The sequence below is a fragment of the Pteropus alecto genome, unplaced genomic scaffold (genome assembly GCF_000325575.1).
Source record: "Pteropus alecto unplaced genomic scaffold, ASM32557v1 scaffold103, whole genome shotgun sequence".
NCBI lineage: Eukaryota > Metazoa > Chordata > Mammalia > Chiroptera > Pteropodidae > Pteropus > Pteropus alecto.
The window spans coordinates 11,893,261-11,914,804 of record NW_006436288.1 but is presented as its reverse complement, the minus strand read 5'-3'; the positions used below and the strand labels follow the sequence as shown (position 1 = coordinate 11,914,804).

General features: G+C 31.3%; 1 protein-coding gene across 1 annotated transcript in view; it reads right to left on the bottom strand.

The window, feature by feature from the left end:
• CCDC91 (coiled-coil domain containing 91) overlaps window positions 1–21,544 on the bottom strand; it is a 281,509-nt gene that overhangs the window by 38,755 nt on the left and 221,210 nt on the right. Inside the window, exon 12 of the mRNA XM_015589963.2 lies at window positions 14,974–15,087. Coding sequence (XP_015445449.1) covers window positions 14,974–15,087 — 114 coding nt within the window. The remainder of the gene's footprint in view (window positions 1–14,973; window positions 15,088–21,544) is intronic.

The following is a 21,544-nucleotide window of genomic DNA, read 5'->3' as shown; positions in this document are numbered from 1 at the left end:
GAATCTCCACAGTAACTTTTTCTTTAGTCGAATAAGCTTAGAACTTTCAAACTTTTCTTCTAAGTTATATCTCTAACAGTTCACTCTGAAAAGTCTGATTTCGAAGAAAACATCAACATCTTTTCATAAATATGAAACTCAAAACTGGGCACCGTTCTATAGTTAAAGCACCATAATAGAAGATAATGATAACACGCAGGCTCCTGTTCTTGTGACGAGTCCTTTTCTGTATCACTGAGTACCTCGTGCCCTTCTAGTTCTCTTCACTGTTCATGTTAGGGATGTACCTCTTCACTGCTTTTAACTGCTGTGGGCTTTGATAATCATCTTCAGATATTGATTTCCTCCTAAACAGTACAGTGAAAGTGCTAGTATACTTAGAGTTGGTAAAGCCAGTTGGTGTAACGCAAAGAGTATAGCCAGGATCAAGTCTCAGCTATGCTATTTATTAGATGTAACCTTGGAAAAAATCAATAATTCTATCATCTTTGATTTTCTTGTTTGCAAAATAAGAATGGTAATCTTACAGATTATTAAGAGTCAAATAATATATGTAAAATTCTTTTTACATTTTAGTTGCTAAACAGATATATATTGTTATTATAGATACTAGGGTGTAAGCTCTCATTCTTGGTATTTCATTTATCCTGTGTCCTGAGCTCAGTGCTCAAAGTATTAAAGTTGCTCAACATTTCTTTATAGATTGTAGAAAAAACATTTATAATGAAGCTTCTCAGTACATAGTCTAAGATGGAACATGGAAAAGCACAGACTGATGATGCATGCTGTGTAGGTATACAGACAGATTAAAATGCTGGCAATTTGGAATACCATTGTATTCTTCATTCCCTTCTAAAAAGTTTAATAGCTATGGCAGGAGCAGCACAATGAAGGTAAATGTGGGCTCTTAATAAACAGTTCATAAATAAATAAAGGTATATATAGATGTATGTTTTTTAACTTGTAAGGTCGAAGGGTAAATCAATATAAACAAAAACAAAAACAAAACCTCCATTTCCACTGCCTGCAATAACCTGAGCTTTATGAACCAAAACATTCTAGAATTACAACTGAAAGGTATATCAAGAATCTAGAGATAACCTTTACAAAAATCTTTATAAATATGCCTATTTCTAAAAGAGACCAAATCCTTTGGTTTCTCATAAGCTTTTATCTATCCTCTATTTATTATATAGCCTAGACCATATTTTAGTTTTCATTTGATTGAAATTAAAAAAAAAAAGACTGATCACCATAATCTTAAATACTTTTGGAATTCTATTATTAATTATTGTCGGCATAATGCTTTTGACCTTTATTCAAGCATTGCCATGTGTTATGATGTCTACTATGGCTTAAAGTCATTACTTTGACCTTATATAGTTACTTAAGGAAATATGCTCTTATATTTTCCTCCAAAAATAAGATTTTAACCTTTTTAAAGACATAGTGCTCCTGGTTCTCCATAGCTGCTTTGATCTGGTAGATACTACATAGTGCCCATACAGCTAACAAATCATAAACATGGGTCTCTGTTATCCTCTTGTCCTTCTTGGCTTTCAACTTGAAACTTTCATTTCTGACCTATTCATGAAGCTTTCCATATTCTTTACTGCTGCATCTTGCTACATAGGTGGTATGCCTAATAGCTCAGAATCTGGGTCCAGACTCTTACTTTCCAGCTTTGTGATTTGTTAGCTAATAATATTCTGAGTAATAAATACATACATGCATACACATATATACACACACACACGCTTATATAATAACCTTAGACAGTGCGTAGATCATAGTAAATACTATATAAATATTAGCTTTCATCATTGTTGCCATCATCATTTCAGTTTTTGGGCCTCTGATAGCTACTTCCTCCTCTAGGTCTTATCTCCATTTTTCCTTCTTGACTTGTTGCTCTCCATTTATATTATAAGATATCAAGCCATCCTGACTAAAATCTTTACTTGGTTTGACCCATGTTAACAGACTATAACTAACCACAGACATTCAATAATAATAAATCCATCAGGTATGTCAGTTTCTAACTGCTATGGCTTATGACTCAAAGTTGACACTTTGACTTTGTTGATTTATTTTTGATTTGAATCAATTCTTATCAATATCTGAAGTGAAAGAACTTTAGTATAGTGCACAAATGGAGAAGAGTCATCCGAATATTTAAGATGTTAAAGCCTTTCACCAAAGAATATCAGCTAATTGTCATTGATATAACTCAAAAGGTGGTTATTTAGATGAACATTTTAAATTATTACACCAAAAAGAGATAAACATTTTAAAATATGACATGACCCTAACGTAAGTATTTATATTAACTATACTTTCATTTATAAGTTTTGTTTTGGCTTAACAAAAATGCTGCCCCAAAAACCAGCTAGAGAAGAATAATACATTAATTGCTGTACCAAACTAGTTTTTATGTGCACATGCATAAATTTAAATTTAAAATTTTAAGTTGAAATATATGTGGTATTTTCTGAAACAGAAATAATGAGATTTAATCTAAGCAGTAAGCTATATCTATAATATCTTCTAAATTATCCCACTATTGAAATGGAAATGATCAACAGATTCATCTCACCAAAGTTCACAACTGTTCATATGTAAGTTCTTTCAAAGTTATCCTTTATGGGAGTCCAGCAAAATAAGAAAGATCAAGAAAACTTAAAATGTAAAGTGGAGGATAGTAATAAATATGATCTTAAAGTATATTGTATAAAACAAGATTTCAAAGAAGAGTATAAGTTAGAAAAATAGTAGTTTTTTAGATTACCTATATTAACTTTTAAAAACTATAGAACCTTTTAAAAGCTATTCACCTTTTTTGTATTACTAATCCCCTTCCAAATCAAATTTTCTATTCTTTAAATTTACAGAGAAAGATATATTTCTGACCTACTATAACATCATTTGACAAAGTGATTTGTACTGGCTATTTCTAAATCCAAATATCTTTCCATTTATTTGTTATTGTGCCACTTAAAATGGGTAAAACTTTACAAATTTGTAAGGTAAATTTTTGATGGTTTGAATTAAAATATAATTTGCATGAAGTAGGTTAAAATCCCTTTGTCACTGAAAAATGAGGTACAATTGAAAGCACAGACAACTGAATGTTAGGGTATATTATTCATTTTAATATGCCTTGATCAGATAAATGCATTGTCTAATATGAGACCCAAATCAAGAGTTATAAAGGCAGGTGCAGAATTGCTACTGTGATACTTTTTGCATAGGCAACTATACAGCCTGCCCCAAGATAAATAAAAGAAAGGCTAAATAATTAGCATAAGAATGGGGTGGGAGGCTGGGAATGTAAGAAAAGTGCCAATTCGCTACACTAATATATAAATAATATATAAAGTAACTACTATGATGCAGTCGATTTATACCAAAACTTAAAGCCCCTCAAGGGATTTATTCATCAGTTGTCAAGAAAAATGTTACTTATAGTCTTAGAAGATTTTAAAACTGTAAGAGGTATTAGAGATCAGCTAGTCCAACTTTCATATTACTAAAATGAGAAAAATAAGGTGCCACAAGATATTAAATAACTTGTCTTGAAATCATGATTAATTAAAGTTAACTGTAGAACTTAACAGAAACTAGAGAGTTAATTTTGGCCAAATGTTGCCTTTTAAGAAAGTTTGAGATGCAACACTCAAGAATATTACAGCGAAACTGGATTAAATGAGTACTGTTACAATTAAAAAATTCTGACAATGCCTTGACCACAAAACCTTCAAAGTGATAATTACTCTTTTCTTTTCTCTAAAAATCTAAAGTGAAGATTATTTTCCTGGAGGTGATTTAGAAAACATAGGCCATAATTCTGGTTCTTAAGAGAAAAAAAATAATCTTTTATTACATTTGGATGCGATTTTATTTTTTAGGAATCACTGCTTGGCTGTGAATAGTTGTTGCTTGCTGAATGTTATTCACACTTCCTCCCTCACAGGAAGCTCATGTGTGTAACAGTCTTAACTTGTCAAATGGGTTGCAATACTTTATTCTAATTCAAGGGCCATAGGTCATTATAAACCACAAATTCTTCCTCCGTAGAGAAGTGTCAAGGAACGTGGTCTTACCCATATCATTTTCTTTTCTACAATCTCTTTTAGTCTAAAATAAAGTTTATGGCACTACTAACCAGCTCTAATATGTTATAATACCTTATCTGGCAATTAATATCAAGACAGAAATCTTATCCAAAATAGCACCTAAGGAGTTTCAATTGTTTAGTTATAATGAGGCATAATGAATCAATAAAAATTTAAAGGGCTGACAGGAAGAAAATTGTACCAAAAGAATGATTTCGAAGATCTAAAACAGGGGTTGACAAACTTTTTTTTCTGTAAAGATAGTAAACATTTTAGGTTATGTGGGCCCCACGGTCTCTCTCAATTACTCAATTCTGCTGTTACATCATGAAAACTGCCTCAGAAAAATATATAAATAAATGGCTGTGGCTGTGTGTTTCAACAAAACTTTATTTAAAAAAGCAAGCAGCAAGCCAGATTTGACCCATGGGCTGTAGTTTGCAACCCCTTCCTTATCTAGAATTTGAAATGATTCAAGAGAGTTTAAACCAAAATAACTACATTTGGGGTGCTCTAAGTGATTTTCAGACAAATTAAATACATTTTTAAATCTTGTTAAATTTTCCTGTTTACCTTTTCTTTTCTATTGTATAAATTATTTTGGAGATTTCTAAATTCATTTAAAAGTTATACTTAAATAATATAAAAAATTTATGAGCTAAACCTGCAAAGCATTAGCTTCTCAATTTCATACTAAATTTGTGAATCCAATATAATTTTTTTCCCTAGGCTTAATAAGGTAGATTTTACAGGGGAATATTTTTTAAAAAACTATAATTTAGAATACTTATAAGAAAGGTACTTTTATCACTGGAACTGATCCATTATTAATTTGAATTATTTTTCTGCTTGATCATTTAAAAAGTTCTTCTTGTTATATACTGCTGAGATACTAATTTTTGGTTGTTACCATGATTTAGATGAACAGTATAAGTACAATTAATTCAAATTAATAAAAAACTTAGGGTACAATTTGAATGTAAATTACAATTTCCTTAATTAGTTCATGCATAGGTAGCCAATATGATCTGTCCAAGATGTTTAGATCAGATGAATAGTGAGTATTTATAAAGATTGGTGACATCCCTATTGATTTGATAGAAAAAAACCAAGAAGTGGCATTTAAAAGTAAAACTTTTCCTTTCCGGTATAATTCTAATTTTAATATAAAAAAGGACTAGATAACTATTAAAAATTGTTGATTGCCAATAAACAGAAAAAGCAATGTTATCCTCTATGGTGATTTGTGATTTCATTGCATTTTATTTGGTATAGTGGGTTGTAAGTTATTTGAAATGTTAAACATTTTTGAATTTTCATTCTGTGTTTCTCTGTCTTTTAAAAGACTGAAGGAAAAAATGCAGGGAAAAAAGAGTCTTTATTTTAATCTTTTAGTGAATTTGTTAAGGATGAGATGATGTCAAAGGAAAGATTGTTAGGGACAAAAGACATATAAAGACAGGAACTAACACAGTATTAAGACTTCCTCCTTTAAAGATTTTTGAAAACTTTAATAGGAGAAGATTACTTCACAGACTGGAATTTAAGTCCAGTTGGACCCAAGGTCTATGGGGCTTTTGAGGCATCTAATGTTGAAAAATCTCAAGTTGACAATCTATTAAAAAAAAAAAAAGTTGGAGAGGAGAAGGGAAATTTTTATTCTGGAAAAGTTTCCTTCTCTGATGCAAATAGAAATCCATCTTACAAGGGAAGAAGCAGAGATGAGTTGCCCTAGTTTAGTCTTTTGGAAAGAGACGAGAAGATTATGAATTTGCTAAAAACATTTATTTCTTCTAAATATTACCTTGTAAGCTTTTAGATGTCTTATTTTTTTGTGAAAAATTTCTAACCTCAAAGATATTCATAAAAATTAATTTGAAATACTGAAATCGAATTTTGGAAAGAAGAGTGCATAGATCTTAATTTTTTAAATTTTGTGTAAAAAAGAGGTCTAGTAATTAGTGCTTTCATCAGATATTTTATCTAAACATTTTCCTTTTTTTCTTTTAATAGCTTTACTGTTTGGACAGATAGAAACATTCAAATATTAAAAGTACTCCACAATATGTTATTTTAAAAACTCTCAAATCCCAAAGTAGAAGTAATAAACTTCCTACTAGTATACTGATTAAATCAGTTTTAATCTGTCAAGCTAATAACAAGGGTAGAATACATTTTTAGACTCACACTGTGAACTTCTGAGGAAATAGAATGTCAAACATTAATCTAAAAACACATAATTAGCAAAAAGAATGCTACTAGGAGTTTCTAAGTTTTTTTTTAAATAATATAAAGATGATAATAATCATAGCACTTATGTATTGAGTCCTGACTCCATCTGTTTGATTTTAGATATACATTAACTCAAAACAATTCTATAAGGTAGGTATTAGATTTATTTTTCTTCACAGATAAAGAAACAAGCATTGATTAGTGGAACTTTGGTACAAATGGAATCTAATATCATGATTTTGTTATTGTTTTATAATGAGCATTTCTACATGTGATAACTGGTTTACCTAACTAATACAAATCAATTCTAATCTTTTAAAGTGATTTGCAAGAATACACAGATTAAATGGCAGAGTTCATTGTCAATTCCCTTCAAAAGGTCGATTTATCTCATACAGGGGGACTAGATAACTCTTAACATGGCATTTTTTGCTCTCATTTTAAATATTTCTTAGGGCAGCCACGATTCCTTTTGATGAAAAAAAAAAATATGATTTTTAAATGTTTAAATGAAAATCTTACATTTTGATCAAAGAAATATTAATATAAAATATTATAAATGGGTTTACTTTATTTTATAATCTCTTGTCCAAATGTAAAGCTCAAATAAGGACTGATCATATGTTACTAAGAAAAGATGATTTAAAAAGATACATATTGATTCCAAATAAACTCTTCGGGGATATATATGGAAACAGGAGTTTTCTGAGAATAAATTACTTCCTGAAAAGTCAATTGACTATTTCTAGTTCAAAATTTTCTCTTTAGGAGGTTAGGCACCTACCAGGCACTGTCATAAAGAAATTCAATGAGCTATAAAAAAAAACAAAAACAGAAACAGAAAGACAATTCAATGAACTCAGGAATAAAATTAATGAACAGAAGGAGTACTGTACAATAGAAACTGAAATTGTAAAAAAGAACCAAACAGAAATTCTGCAGCAGAAAAACTCAATAAATGAGATGAAGAATGCATTAGAAAGCAATGAAAATAGAGCAGACAACATGGAAGAGAGAGTGTTAGTGAGCTTAAAGATAGAAATCTAAAAATAATTCAGGTAGAAGAAAAGAGAGAACTAAACCTTAAAAAAAATGAAGAAGTTCAACAAGAACTGTCCAATTCCATTGGAAAAGGTAACATAAGGATAATGGGTATCACAGAAGGAAAAGAGAGGGAAAAGGAGGCAGAGAGCTTATTTAAAGAAATAATAGCTGAGAACTTCCCAAAGTTGGGGAAGGGACTGGATATACCAGCCAATGAAGCTAATAGAACACCTAAATTATCTCAACACAAAAAGACCTTCTCCAAGCCATTTAAACTGTCAAAGGCAATGAGAAAGAATTTTAAAGGAAGCCAGGGAAAAAGACAATAACCTACAAAGTAACCCTCGTTAGGGCTATCGACACATTTCTCAGCAGAAACTCTACAGGCTAGGAGACTGTGGAATGATATATTCGAAATATGAAAAGATAAAAACTGCCAGCCAAGAATTCTCTATCCCGCAAAGTAATCCTTCAGATATGAATGGGAAATAAAGGCTTTCCAAAACAAATAAAAGCTGAGGGAGTTCACAACAACTAGACCTGCCTTATAAGTAATGTTGAAAGGAACTCTTCTACCTGAAACAAAAAGGCAAAAGTATACAAATTTGAATAAGATGACAAATAGAGTCAGAAAATTATAAAGCTATCTCATAATATGATGTAAACAATAAATTATAGCATAAAGGTTAAAGGGGGAAAAAAAGCACTAAAAATAACTATAGTTATTTCAATTCAGTAATGGCCTCATGATATTAAAAGGAATTATTTGTGAAAACATAAATATAAAATGAGAGGACGAAAGGATAAAACTTGTATAGGCAAATGTAGTTAAGGTGCTATAAGCGACAAAAGGACTATTTTATCTATGAGATGTTCTATACAAACCTCTTGGTAATCGTAAAACAAAAATCTAGGGTAGAGACATGAAACATTAAAAAAGAAACAAAAATATCATAGAAAATCATCAAAATAAAAACGAGAGACAAAAACACAAGGGGGAAAAAAAAACAGTGCAGCTATACAGCAATCAGAAAACAAAAGGTAAAATGGCAGTAGTTAGTTCTCACATATCAATAATTGCCCTAAGTACAAATGGTTAGGACTCACTCATAAAATGGCACAGAGTGGCTGGATGGATTATAAAACAAGACTCAACTATATGATGCCTTCAGGAGATTTATCTGAGCTCTAAAGACAAATATAGGCTTAAAGTGAATGGGTGGAAGATAATACTCGAAACATATGGTAGCCAAAAGAAAGTGGGTGTAGACATACTTATCAAAGACAAAATAGACTTCAAGATAAAAAAAATAACAAAAGACAAAGATGGACATTGTATAATGATAAGGGAAATAATTCATCAAAAAGATATAATATTTATTAATATGTATGCACCCGACATAGGAGTAACAAAATATATAAAGCAACTATTAACAGACCTAAAAGGAAAAATTGACAGCAACACAAAATTAGAGGGGACTTTAACACTCTGTTTACATCAATGAATAGTTACTGACGAGGGAGTACCATAAAACTGTCAGCTGATTTCTCAACAGAAAATTTGCAGGCCAGAAGGAATTGGCACAAAATATTCAAAGTGATGAAAAGCAAGGACCTACAACCAAGATTACTCTACCTAGCAAAGCTATCATTTAGAACTGAAAGACAGTTAAAGAGCTCCCCAGACAAAAAAAAGATCAGTGTGGGTGGTGACCATCTGAGAATTGCTTGGTGGCTCCTGCCAAGTGGCCCCAGGCAGGGTACAGGCTATAGCTGAACTTGGCCTGTGGCGAGGGCCCTCTCAGAAGGCCCCAGAACCCACTTGCCTGGTGACTAGCTTTGGACCAACCCAGAGAACCACCTGGGGCCACATCTGAGGATGACACACCCAAAGGGCAGACTGGGCAGGAACCAGAGCCCTGCTAAAGCAAATCCTGCTCCATAGGGTCAGCCCCTGCACAACACCTTCTCCGCTGTAGTCACTGGCCAGTTCTTACAACCAATCAGTCTAAGGGTCAATCTCTCCCATGACGTGCAAATAGAAATCAAGCCTCAATAATAGCAGGAGGGCACACACAACCCATACAAGGAACACACCTGGAACATCTAGATCAGGTGACCTGGGAGACTGGTGCCACTGGGCCCTACAGGACACCTACTACATAAGGCCACTCTACTAAGACCAGAAGATAGAGCAGCCCTACCTAATACATAGTAACAAACACAGGGAGGCAGCCAAAATGGGGAGACAAAGAAACATGTTCCAAATGAAAGAACACAACAGAGCTCCACGAAAATAACTAAACGAAACAGAGACAAGCAATCTATCTAATGCAGAGTTCAAAATACTGTTTATAAGAATGCTCAAAGAACTTAGGGGTCCTAGAAGGAGAAAAGAGAGAGCAAGAAATTGAGAATCTATTTGAAGAAATAATGACTGAAAATTTTTTTATCCTGATGAAGGAAATAGATATAAAAGCCCAGGAAGCATAGAGAGTCTCAAACAAGATGAACCCAAAGAGGCCCACACCAAGACGCATCATCATTAAAATGTCAAAGGTTAAAGACAATGAGAGAGAGAATTTTACAAGCAGTAAGAGAAAAGCAATTAGTTACCTACAGGAGAGCTCCCATAAAACTGTCAGCTAATTTCTCAACAGAAACTGTAGGCTAGAAGGGATTGGCACAAAATATTCAAAGTGATTAAAAGCAAGGACCTACAATCAAGATTTCTCCACCCAGCAAAGCTAGCATTCAGAATTGAAGGACAGATAAAGAGCTTGCCAGACAAGAAAAAGCTAAAGGAGTTCATCAACACCAAATTAGTATTATAAGAAAAGTTAGAGGGATTCTTTTAAGAAGCTTCTTTAAAGAAGAAAAGAAAGATTAAAAAATATGACTAATAAATGGCAATAACTACATATCTATTAACAATTACTTTAAGTGCAAATGGATTAAATATCCCAATCAAAAGACAAAGGGTAACTGAATAAGTGAGAAATACATATTCTGCCTTCAAGAGGCTCACTTCAGATCGAAAGGCACACACAGACTGAAAGTAAAGGAGTGGAAAAAGATATTTCCTGAAAATAGAAATGAGAAAAAAAAAAAAAGCTGGGGTAGCAATACTTATACCAGACAAAATATACTTTAAAATGAAGATTATATCAAGAGACAAAGAAGGACCCAGTAATCCTGCTTGCTTCTGGGTATTCAAAGAAACCCAAAACATTACTTCAAAAGGATATGTGAATACAAATGTTCATTCCAGCATAATTTACAATAGTCAAAATATGGAGGCAACCTGGGTTTCCATCAATGGATGAATGGATAAAGAAGAAGTGGCACATATATACAATGAACTATTACTCAGCCATAAAAAAAAAAAAATGAAATCTTGTCACCTGCAACAACATGGTTGGACCTAGTGGGTATTGTGTTGAGTGGAGTACGTCTAACAGAGAAAGACAAATGCTATATGATGATTTCAGTTACATGTGGAATCTAAAGAACAAAATAAACAGAAACAAACTCATAGGTACAGAGAACATTTTGATGGTTATCACATGGGAGGGGGTTTGGAAGGGTGGGTGAAAAGCAGAAGGGATTAAGAAGTACAAATTAATAGTTAGAAAATAGTCATGGGGATGTAAAATATAGCATAAGAAATGTAGTCAATAATACTGTAATAAAAATGTATGGTGTCAGATGGGTACTTAATTTATCAAGGTGATCACTTATATAAATGTCTAATCACTATGTTGTACACTTGAAACTACTATAATATTGTATGCCAATTGTAATTGGAAAATAAAATTATTTAAAAAAGGAAGAAAACTGGAAAAATTACAAATAGATGAAGTTTAAATAACACACTACTGAAAAAATATATTAGCTCAAGGAAGAAATCAAAGGAAATAGAGACTAAAAAGATAATACAAAAGATCAATAAAATTAAGAGCTGTTTTTTTTTTTTTAAAAAGATAAGCAAAATTGACAAAGCTTTAGTTAGACTCACTAAGAAAAAAGAAGGCTCAAATAAATAAAAATCAAAAAAGAGAAGTCACAACAGATACTACAAAAATACAGTCATATTTGATTTCTATAAATGGTATAAGCCAACTAATTAGAAAATCTAAAGAAAACTGATATTTAGAATCATACAATCTTCCTAGATTGAACCATGAAGAAATATAAATCTGAATAGACCAAACACTAGAAAGGAGATTAAAATAGCACTCAAAAACAGAATACGAAGTCCATGACCAGATGGTTTCATTGGTGAATTCTACCAAGAAATCAAAGAAGATTTAATATCGTTTCTTCTCAAACTCTTCCAAAAACTTGAAGAGAAGGGAAGTCTTCTTAAATCATTTTATGTGGGCAATACAACCCTGGTATCAAAAACCATAAAAACCCAACACACAAGAAAAATTACAAGCCAAAATCTCTGATGAACAGCTGCAAAAATTCTTAAAAAAATATTAGCAAACCAAATATAACAATATATTAAAAGAATCAAAGACTACAATCAACTGAGAATTATTCCAGGATGCAAAGATGGTTTGACATCCACAAATCTATTAACATGATATACCACATTAACAAAATGAAGGACAAAAAGTCATATCATCTAAGTAGATACAGAAAAAGAATTTGACAAAATCCAATATCAATTTATGATAAAAAAAATCTCAACAAAATGGGATTAGAAGGTAAGTATGTCAACATAATAAAGGCCACATATGACAAACCCACAGCTAACATCTTAATGGTTAAAAACTGGAAGCTTTTCCTTTAAGATCGGGAACAAAACAATGATGCACATTCTTACCACTTCTATTCAACATGGGATTGAAAGTCCTAACCAGAGCAATCAGACAAGAACAAGAAATAAAAGGCATCCAAATTAGAAGAGAATAAGTAAAGTTGTCACTTTTTTGAAGATGACATGATTTTATACACAGAAAATCCCAAAGACACCACCAAAAATTATTACAAACAATAAATGAATACAGTAAAGCTATAGGGTACAAAATCAATGTATAAAAATCTGTTGTGTTCTATACATTAACAATGAGCTATAAGAAAGAAAAAATTTAAAACTTCCCATTTATAATTACAACAAAAAGAATAAAACATCTAGGGATAAATTTAACCAAGGAGCTGAAAGACCTATATGCTGAAAACTGTAAGGGACTGTTGAAAAAAACTAAAATGGGCACAAATAAATGGAAAAATATTCTATGCTCATGGATTAAAAGTATTAACATTGTTAAAATGTCCATATTACCTAAAGCAATCTATAGACCCAATTCAATTCCTATTAAAATCCCAATGGCATTTTTCACAGAAATAGAACCAAAAAAAATCCTCAAATCTGTATGGAACCACAGAAGACCCTGAATAGTCAAAGCAATCCTGAGAAAAAAGAACCAACCTGGAGGTATCACACATTTTGATTTCAAACCATACTACAAAGCTATAGTAATCGAAACAATATAGTATAGGTAGAACAGACACATTGACTAGTGGAACAGAATTGGGAGCCCAGAAATAAATCCAGTCATATATGGATAACTAATTCACAACAAAAGAGCCAAGAACACACAGTGGAGAAAGAAAAGTCTTCAAAAAATGGTGCTGGGAAAACTGGACAGTCACATGCTAAAGAATGAAACTAGATCATGATCTTATACCATATATTGACAGTCAAAATAGATTAAAGACATGAACATAAGACCTGAAACCATAAAATATATAGAAAACATAGGTGGTGAGCTGCTTGACATCAGCCTTAGTGATGTTTTCTGTGGCTTTCACTCCAACAGCAAGAGAAACGCAAAAATATACAAATGGGACTACATCAAACAAAGAAGCTTCTGGACAGCAAAGGAAAGCATCAACAAAATGAAAAGCCAACCTACCAAATGGGAAAAGATATTTGCAAATCATATATCTAAGAAGGGATTAATATCCAAACCATACAAAGAACTCATACAACTCAACAAAACAAAGCAAAACAAAACAATCTGATTAAAAAGTGTGTAGATGACCTGAATAGACAGTTTCCCAAAGAAGACATAAGGTCGCCAACAGACATATAAAAAGATCTTCAGCATCACTAAATGTTAGGGAAATGCAAATCAAAACCACAATGAGATATCACCTCACACCTGTAAGAATGGCTATCATTGAAAAGACAAGAAATAAGTGTTGGAGAGGATGTGAAAAAAAGAACCTTCATGTGCTGTTGTGGGAATGTAAATTGGGTACAGTCACTATGAAAACACTCCTCAAACATTCCTCAAAAGACTGAGAATGGAACTACCATATGATCTGGCTATTCTACTTCTGGATATTTATCTATGAAAACATTCCTCAAAAGACTGAGAATGGAACTACCGTATGATCTGGCTATTCTACTTTTGGATATTTATCTCAAGAATACAAAAACAGTAATTTGAAAAGATATATGCACACTATGTTCACTGCAGCATCATTTACAATAGGCAAGATATAGAAATAACCTAAGTGTCCACTGATGAATTAATGGATAACAGAGATGTGATATGTACAGTTGACTGTTGAATAACATGGGTTTGAACTGTGCATGTCCACTTACACAAAATTGTTTTTCAATGAATACTGTAAATGTATTTTCTCTTCCTTACAATTTCCTTAATAACATTTTCTTTTCTTTAGCTTACTTTATTATAAGAATATAGTATATAATACATATAATGTACAAAATGTGTTAGTCAACTATTTATGTTATCGGTTATTAGGCTTACAGTCAACACTAGGTTATTAGTAGTAGTTAAGTTTTGGGGGAGCCAAAAGTATCCATAAATTTGTATGGGGTATCAGTGATTCTATTCCCTATGTTGTGCGAAGGTCATATACTACTCAGCCACAATGGAATACTATTCAGCCACAAAGAAAAAGATAAAATCTTACCATTTGTATCAACGTGGATGGACTTTGAGGGGATTATGCTAAGTGAAATAAGTCAGATAAAGAAATACAAATACCATATGATTTTACTCATGTGGAATAAGAAAAAGAAGAACAAACAAAACAAAAACAAACTCACAAAGGCAGACTATGGATTGGTGGTTACCAGAGGGGAAGCAGGGGTAGAGGGAGGAAGAAATGGGTTAAGGAGGTCAATTGTATGGTGATAGATGGAAATCAGACTTTTTGTGGTGAGCGCAATGTATTACATAATTATAATGTTGTACACCTGAAATATTTTATAAACCAATGTTACCTCAAAAAAAAAAATCTGGAACTGTTTCCTTTCTTCATGAGTGTAAAGTTGAATTGAAAATGGTATAGGTAATTTCTAGGAGTCTAGCAAAAAACTATTCAGTGTTGCTTTTTTGTTGACAAATGGTATTTAGGTCTATAGATCTAACTATTAGAATATATGATCATATCGGAAAAATAATCTTAGATAGATATTCCTAAATTATATGACAAAGGACATTTCAAGTATTTTTAAATTTCATGTTATTGTATGGAAGCCAGTGCTTCAGTTTATGGAAGCACAAATTAAAACACTTCAGGAAGTACTTACCCTTTTCTGTTCTTTTATGTACTCTATCAATTCATCTCTTGTTCTTTTCACTGCCTCTTCCACAGCTTTTTCACTTCGCTTCTGCTCTTCTATTATTGCTGCCTTAACAGTTTCCTGTTTGTGGGAAGGGGGAAAAAATCAGGGAAGTATGCACTGTGACATATTTGTGTCCATTTTATGTAAGCTAAAAGTCCTCTTTAATGATTTGAGCTCATTCTGTTCAAAGCATATCTTTAAACAGGAATAAGAACTTACAAACTTTTTGGGAACTTTTAAAGATTCCACAGAATTCACTTTTCTAAACTGTGAGTGAAAGGGAAAAGAAATGGAATAAGCCATTTATTGCTGGGAGCGCCTGACAGACTCCAATGGCTTCCTTACTAACCTTTCATTTGATGTTTACATGATTGATTGCCTTCCTGTACTTTGCACTATCCACATAAGACTTCCAACTTGTGTTTATTCTTCCAAGAACACCCTAATGCTCTAGCTGTTTTATTCACGTTTAATTTTCCCATCATACAATAATCAAGTGTGGTCTGGGTAGTAAGATTTACAACTAGTTTGGTCCTCCTGCCAGGTTAAGATGTTAAGAGCTGGACACCATGAATAAGAAGTAAAAATTCCACCCTGTGTGCTAATATTTGAAATGAGAAATCTAGGAAGAAAAATGGTATTCCCCATTTTACTGAAATAGTAATCAGGTACCTAAGAGATTTCAGAATTTCAGACGAGGAGAAAGAAGGCTAAAATTCTGAAAAAGAAATATAACACTTCTCAAAAAAGTAGTAGTAATATTTTCTGCTAAAACAGTGTTTCATGGATTGGATGAATGCCACAGAATAAATTTCTTTAATTTCTACTTATCTATATAGGTAGAATCCTTTTTTTAGACAGGCAGTCAATTATAAAATGCCTTGAAATTTCTCAGGAGTATTCTTTTCATTCTGTTATTCTTAAAGACTCTTATCTTTGTAATGTATATGTATATTTAGTTTTTCCCAATTTTAAGTATGTATATAATTTGGAAAATATAAAATAATATTAAGAATTTCCTATTTTGAATATATTTACTGTGGAAGATTTGAAATATAGAAAAATGTGAATGCAACAATATACACACACACCACATACTTGGTTATAAAGAGGATGGGATTCAAACTGTATATACTATTTTCTAAGTCTGGCATTTTCCAATTAAAATATATTTTGAATATTTTTAAGCCATTAAATATTCTTTTATCATATGATTTATATTCCATTATAGGGATATATAATAATTCATTTTACCAATCTTTATTCATGGGTATTTTGATTATTTTCAATAGAATAAAGAAGTAATGAGCATTCATATATGTATCTTTGTAATGCATATTATATATTTCCTTAGGATCGATTCAAGAAGTAGAATCACTTTGGATAAAGGATATAATCTTCGAGCTCTCTTATAGCTTTGGACATTTTGTACACATTTTCCCCATAAGCAATGCATGAAAATGGCTGCTTTCTTACATCCTTGATTACATTTAGTCTTACCAGTTTTTAGAACCTTTGCTTATTTGAAAAGGACATCTAATTTATGCTGCATTAAAAAAAATTATGATATTCATCATTTTTCATAGAAATATTAGCAATATACATATACTCTCTTATCATTTGCTTGATCATGTCTTCTTCCCATTTTAATATTGGTATACTCTTAATTTGGGGGGTTTCTTTCCTAATACATAAAAGTCACAAATCTGAAAATCACCGAATGGTGACTGAAAATTGTTACTCTTATATTTTCAGTCAGAGTATATTATGCTTTAGTTTCAATCAAAAAATAATAGAGCACTAAATTCTTTCATAATTTGAAAAATTAAAGTTGAAGAACTATAGCAATTTTTAAAAATGACAAATAAGATTTAAAATATAAGCATCTACTATTTCAATTTCTATTGATTTCACACTTACTAATTTGGAATTTGAAAATTTTCAGATTTTAGAAAGGCAAAAAATACTTCACATATTACTAAGCTCCTTGAAATGCAACATATTAAAAGTTTTCCAGTGAAGAGTATGAATAGTCTCATACTATGTGGGTAAATTAAAAGTAAAAATATCATATCAGTTCAGATCAGATTCTGTCAACAGCTGAGTTACAAAAATCCTTAGTTTTTCAGAGCTTTTGTAATTTTAAAACTGCAAATAAGGGTTGTAGACCTGGATTATTTGAATGTAAAAGATAAACCTGTCCCATATTTAACATCAATCAGAATTTCTATCTAGCAAGGGTCATATCAGTAAATTTGACTAGACCTATTTGGTTGAAAGTAAAAGCATCAATTAAATAAAAAGAATATATCCAGAAAATACAGGAAGAGTTAAGTTAATATGTTTTTCAGTTGGCATTTTTTTGGAGTTGAGACTTTATATTATGTGCTCAGTCCACATTTTTGAGAATCTTCCTCTATTAATTTTTGAGCAAGCAAAGAACCATTTATAAAGAAAGTTTCTCTTGATTCTCTCCTCCTAGTTGGGAGTTAGGTGACAGTTAAGGTTCTAAAATCTATCCTTAAAAATTATTTATCAATAAACAAATTCCTTTGAATATGATACGAAAGTAAAGTTTAAGTCTTCTCTTTTCTAACCAAATTCTAAATTAGTTGGACATGATTAATGAATTTTGTGTGCATGTATGAAAGTGCCTGTGAATACCTGCCTACATGTTTCACTGAGTTCCAGAAATAAACTGTATCATCCCTACGAGCCATGAGAATTAGCCCAAATTAAAATATACCTCACAAAGAATGAAGGTTTGCCACAATCAGTATATTCAAATACACAATTCTAAAAGATGATTTTCCAGAATATTTTAGCAAAGGCCACACCATTAGACAATGGTATATTCTCTAAGGGAAGATTACTCAACTTTGGCACTATTGATAATTCTTTGCTATGTGTAGGAATGGGGTGTCATGATAAACAGCAAAATTGGTGTCTACTCACTAGATCACCTCCAGTTGAGAGTCACTGCTCTAAGGTCAATAGTTCAGAGGGAAAGACATCCATTTGCATATATGTTATGGTTTGTCAAAATATATCAGTTACATTTGTCATCATATCCTAATTTTTATCTAACAATATATGCAATAAATCATATCCAAATGGTTATATAACTAGTTTTTAAGTGCGAAAGAAAGAGTTCTATATAATAATTTTTTAAAAAATTAATGACTGGAATCACTTTCTATACTGTTATAATTAAATAAGTCATGATAAATGTCATTTAGGGCTAAATGCTTATGTGACATATTTACACAAGATTTTAAAATTTCTCTTTATTGCTTAAAAGTATAGTTATCTTTTAGTCCTCATTACATTTACCATATATTTCAGTAATCGCCAGGTCATGAACTAATAAATGGTCTGTGGTTGTTTGTTCTTTATCAGTGCAATTTAATTAAGGATTGCAGTTGTGTTTGGGATTGTAAACATAATTAAATTATTTATGGAACAAATCTCAGCCCAGTTCTGGTCTGGGAGCTATAAATCTTTGCATCGAAAATTTTTGGAGGCAACTGTGTGCTTTAATTATTTTTTGTTTCTATATACAGTGTATGCATAGTATCTAATTATATATTATTTTAGAAGTTTCATAATAATATTATTACTACTATATTATTATATCATTACTACTAATAATAATTTTCTGCATTCTATTTTCTTTTTTTTTATTCTTCAACATCCATGATTTAGCTAATAAACCTCCTGAGTTGGTTGCTTGATATTCTGGTCTTTTCACTCCTGTTTTCTATTTCTTCATATTTTTACACCCTTTTCTCTGAAGGACTTCTATAACTTCTGCTGATTCATGTTTCTTTTCTTTTTTATTTTCTACTGTATTTTAAATATCTAATCTTTGACTTAAAAAAATAGCATCCTTTTCCTGTTTCACAGACACAAAACCTCTCTTACCTCTGAAAAAACTGATAATATTTTTTAACCTCTTATGTCTCCACAGCATGTTTTATTCCCTACTTTTCATGACAATTTGACTATTCATACTTGACTATTTGCTCATGTTTAAAGAGTAGAGCAGTAAAATGCTGAGTAACATCTCTGTGCTTGCAGTTGTGGTTTATGGACTGTGATCTTAATAACAGAGTAATCTGACTAAGTTGTTTCCTTAGGGCAGTTTCTGATACCAATATAGTTAGATCTTTTATCTTGAGCTGTCTAGATTCCTTAGGAAAAAATCTTCCAATTTTCTGTCTGGTTGTCAGCATTCTGAGAGCTGGAATGGGAAAAATAGCCAAGGTTCTAAATAAACAGCATGAAACTTTTCATCTTGCTCTCCTCCCAGCTCCCCTTTCATTATAGCACCTATACCTTCAATTGTGCTTGGTGAGTCTTGGTCCAGAGAGTCTGCATTTTACTTTTTTTCCAGAGAAATAACCGCAGTTTTCTGCTAGGACTAGAAAAAAAATAGGGATCTAACTGCTTATTAAACAGACTTTCAAACTTTTCTTCTATTTGAAGCTTCATCTTCATTCTCACTTCCAGAGGTATCAATTAGTAAGCTGTTGGAGTTTCTACAGTGTATATGGGTGTTCTCAGTTGTCTCCACTTTTAGCTTAGTGTTCCATTTCAGTCAAGTTTTATTTTAGTAAGATTTTAGAAGGGAGTAGATAAAAATGAGTATTCTATCTGCTCTTTTTAACTAGATATACGTGAGAAAAAAATATATTCAAATTTTATTTTTAACAATTTTAGACTTACATAAAAATTGCAAAGATAGTACAAGAGTGCTCATATACCTTTAATCTAGCTTCCCCTACTTAGTAACATCTTACATAATTATGGTGCATTTATCAAGCTAAGAAATTAACACCATATAATATTAAACAGATTACAGATTTTATTTGTATTTCACAATGTTTTCCCTAATATATTTTATGTTCCAGGATTAATCCAGGGTAAAACATTGTACTCAGACATCGTATTTCATTAATCTCCTCTAATCTGTGACAGATTTTCAGTCTTTTTTTATTAAGACATTGACACTTATGAAGAGTACTTTTCAGGTATCTGAAGAAATTTAAATTTGTCTCTCTTTTCCTCATCAATAGACTAGGGTTATGGATTTTGGGGAAGAATATCAGAGATTAAGCACGCTTCTCGTTATATCATATCGGGGGTACGTGGCATTAAACATAATTTATCACTAGCGATATTAATCTTAATCATTTGGTTAAAATGGTATCTGCCAGGTATAGCAAGCATAGATTAACATATTTTCCCTTTCTATAATCTATTAATTTGAAATGAACAACGAAGTGCAGCCAACACTCAAGGGGTGGTGAATTAAGTTCCATGTGCTGGAGAGGGGAGTATCTACATTTATTTTTTATAGAAACAAACTACAGATACAATTTATTATATAGAACTATTCAGCTTTTCTAATTCTTCATCAGTTTTGGGATTTATATTTTTCTTGGTAATTTCTCATTTCATCTAAGCTTTATAATTGATTGGTATTATTTATACTGCTTATATTATCTTTAAATTTGTATAGCCTCTATATTAGGTCACTTTATTCATTCCTCTAATAATGTGTATTAATAACATCCCACCTTCTTCATTAAGATTTGTGAATTTTGTCTTTTAAAAAATGAAGTATAATATTTTGAAACTTTCCTATCATTATCTTGAATATCTTGCATAACCTTTATTATTTTTCTATTTTCTTTCTTTGGATTCTTCTATTCTTTCTAATTTCCTTAATAAACTTGAAGTCTTTGTCCATTATTTTCCAGTCTTTTCTACTTTCTATTATATGCATTTAAAACTATGATTTTCTCTGAAGTATCACTTTAGATGCTTCTTACAATTTTGTAAATAACTATTTTAATGACTGCATTATTTTTCTTTCATGCTTAGTTTTAAAAAAATTTTTAGACATAGTGAAACACACAAACTTTAAATGTATGGCTCAATAAATTTTACATACATATATACCTGTTTACCCACTACCAAGATCAAGAAAAAAAAGATTTATATGCCTCAGAAAGTTCGCTCACATGTCTCCTAATTATAAATAGCCACTATTATGATTTCTATTTCCATAGATAATTTTTATATTCTTAAAGGCCATAAAACTCGAATTACAATATTTATGCTTTTGTGACTGGTTTTGTTCCACATAATATTTTTGAGAATCATTCATATTATAGAGAGTATCATTAGTTTGTCTTTTTATTTTGGTGTAGTGTTCTTAGTATGAATATACCACAACTTTTCCATTCTAAAACTAATGAATATTTGGAATGTTTCCATTTGGATTATTACGAATAAAGCACCTTTTATCATTTCTTTACACATCTATTAGTGGATGTAAACACTAGCTTCTGTTGAGTATACAAGCATACCTCACTTTATTGCACTTTGTTTTATATTATTGCATTTTTATCAAAATGGAGGCAAAACTCTCCACCAGCAAAATGATTACAACTCACTAAAGGCTCAGATGATGGTTAATATGTTTTAGCAATAAAGTATTTTTAATTAAGGTATGTACATTGTTTTC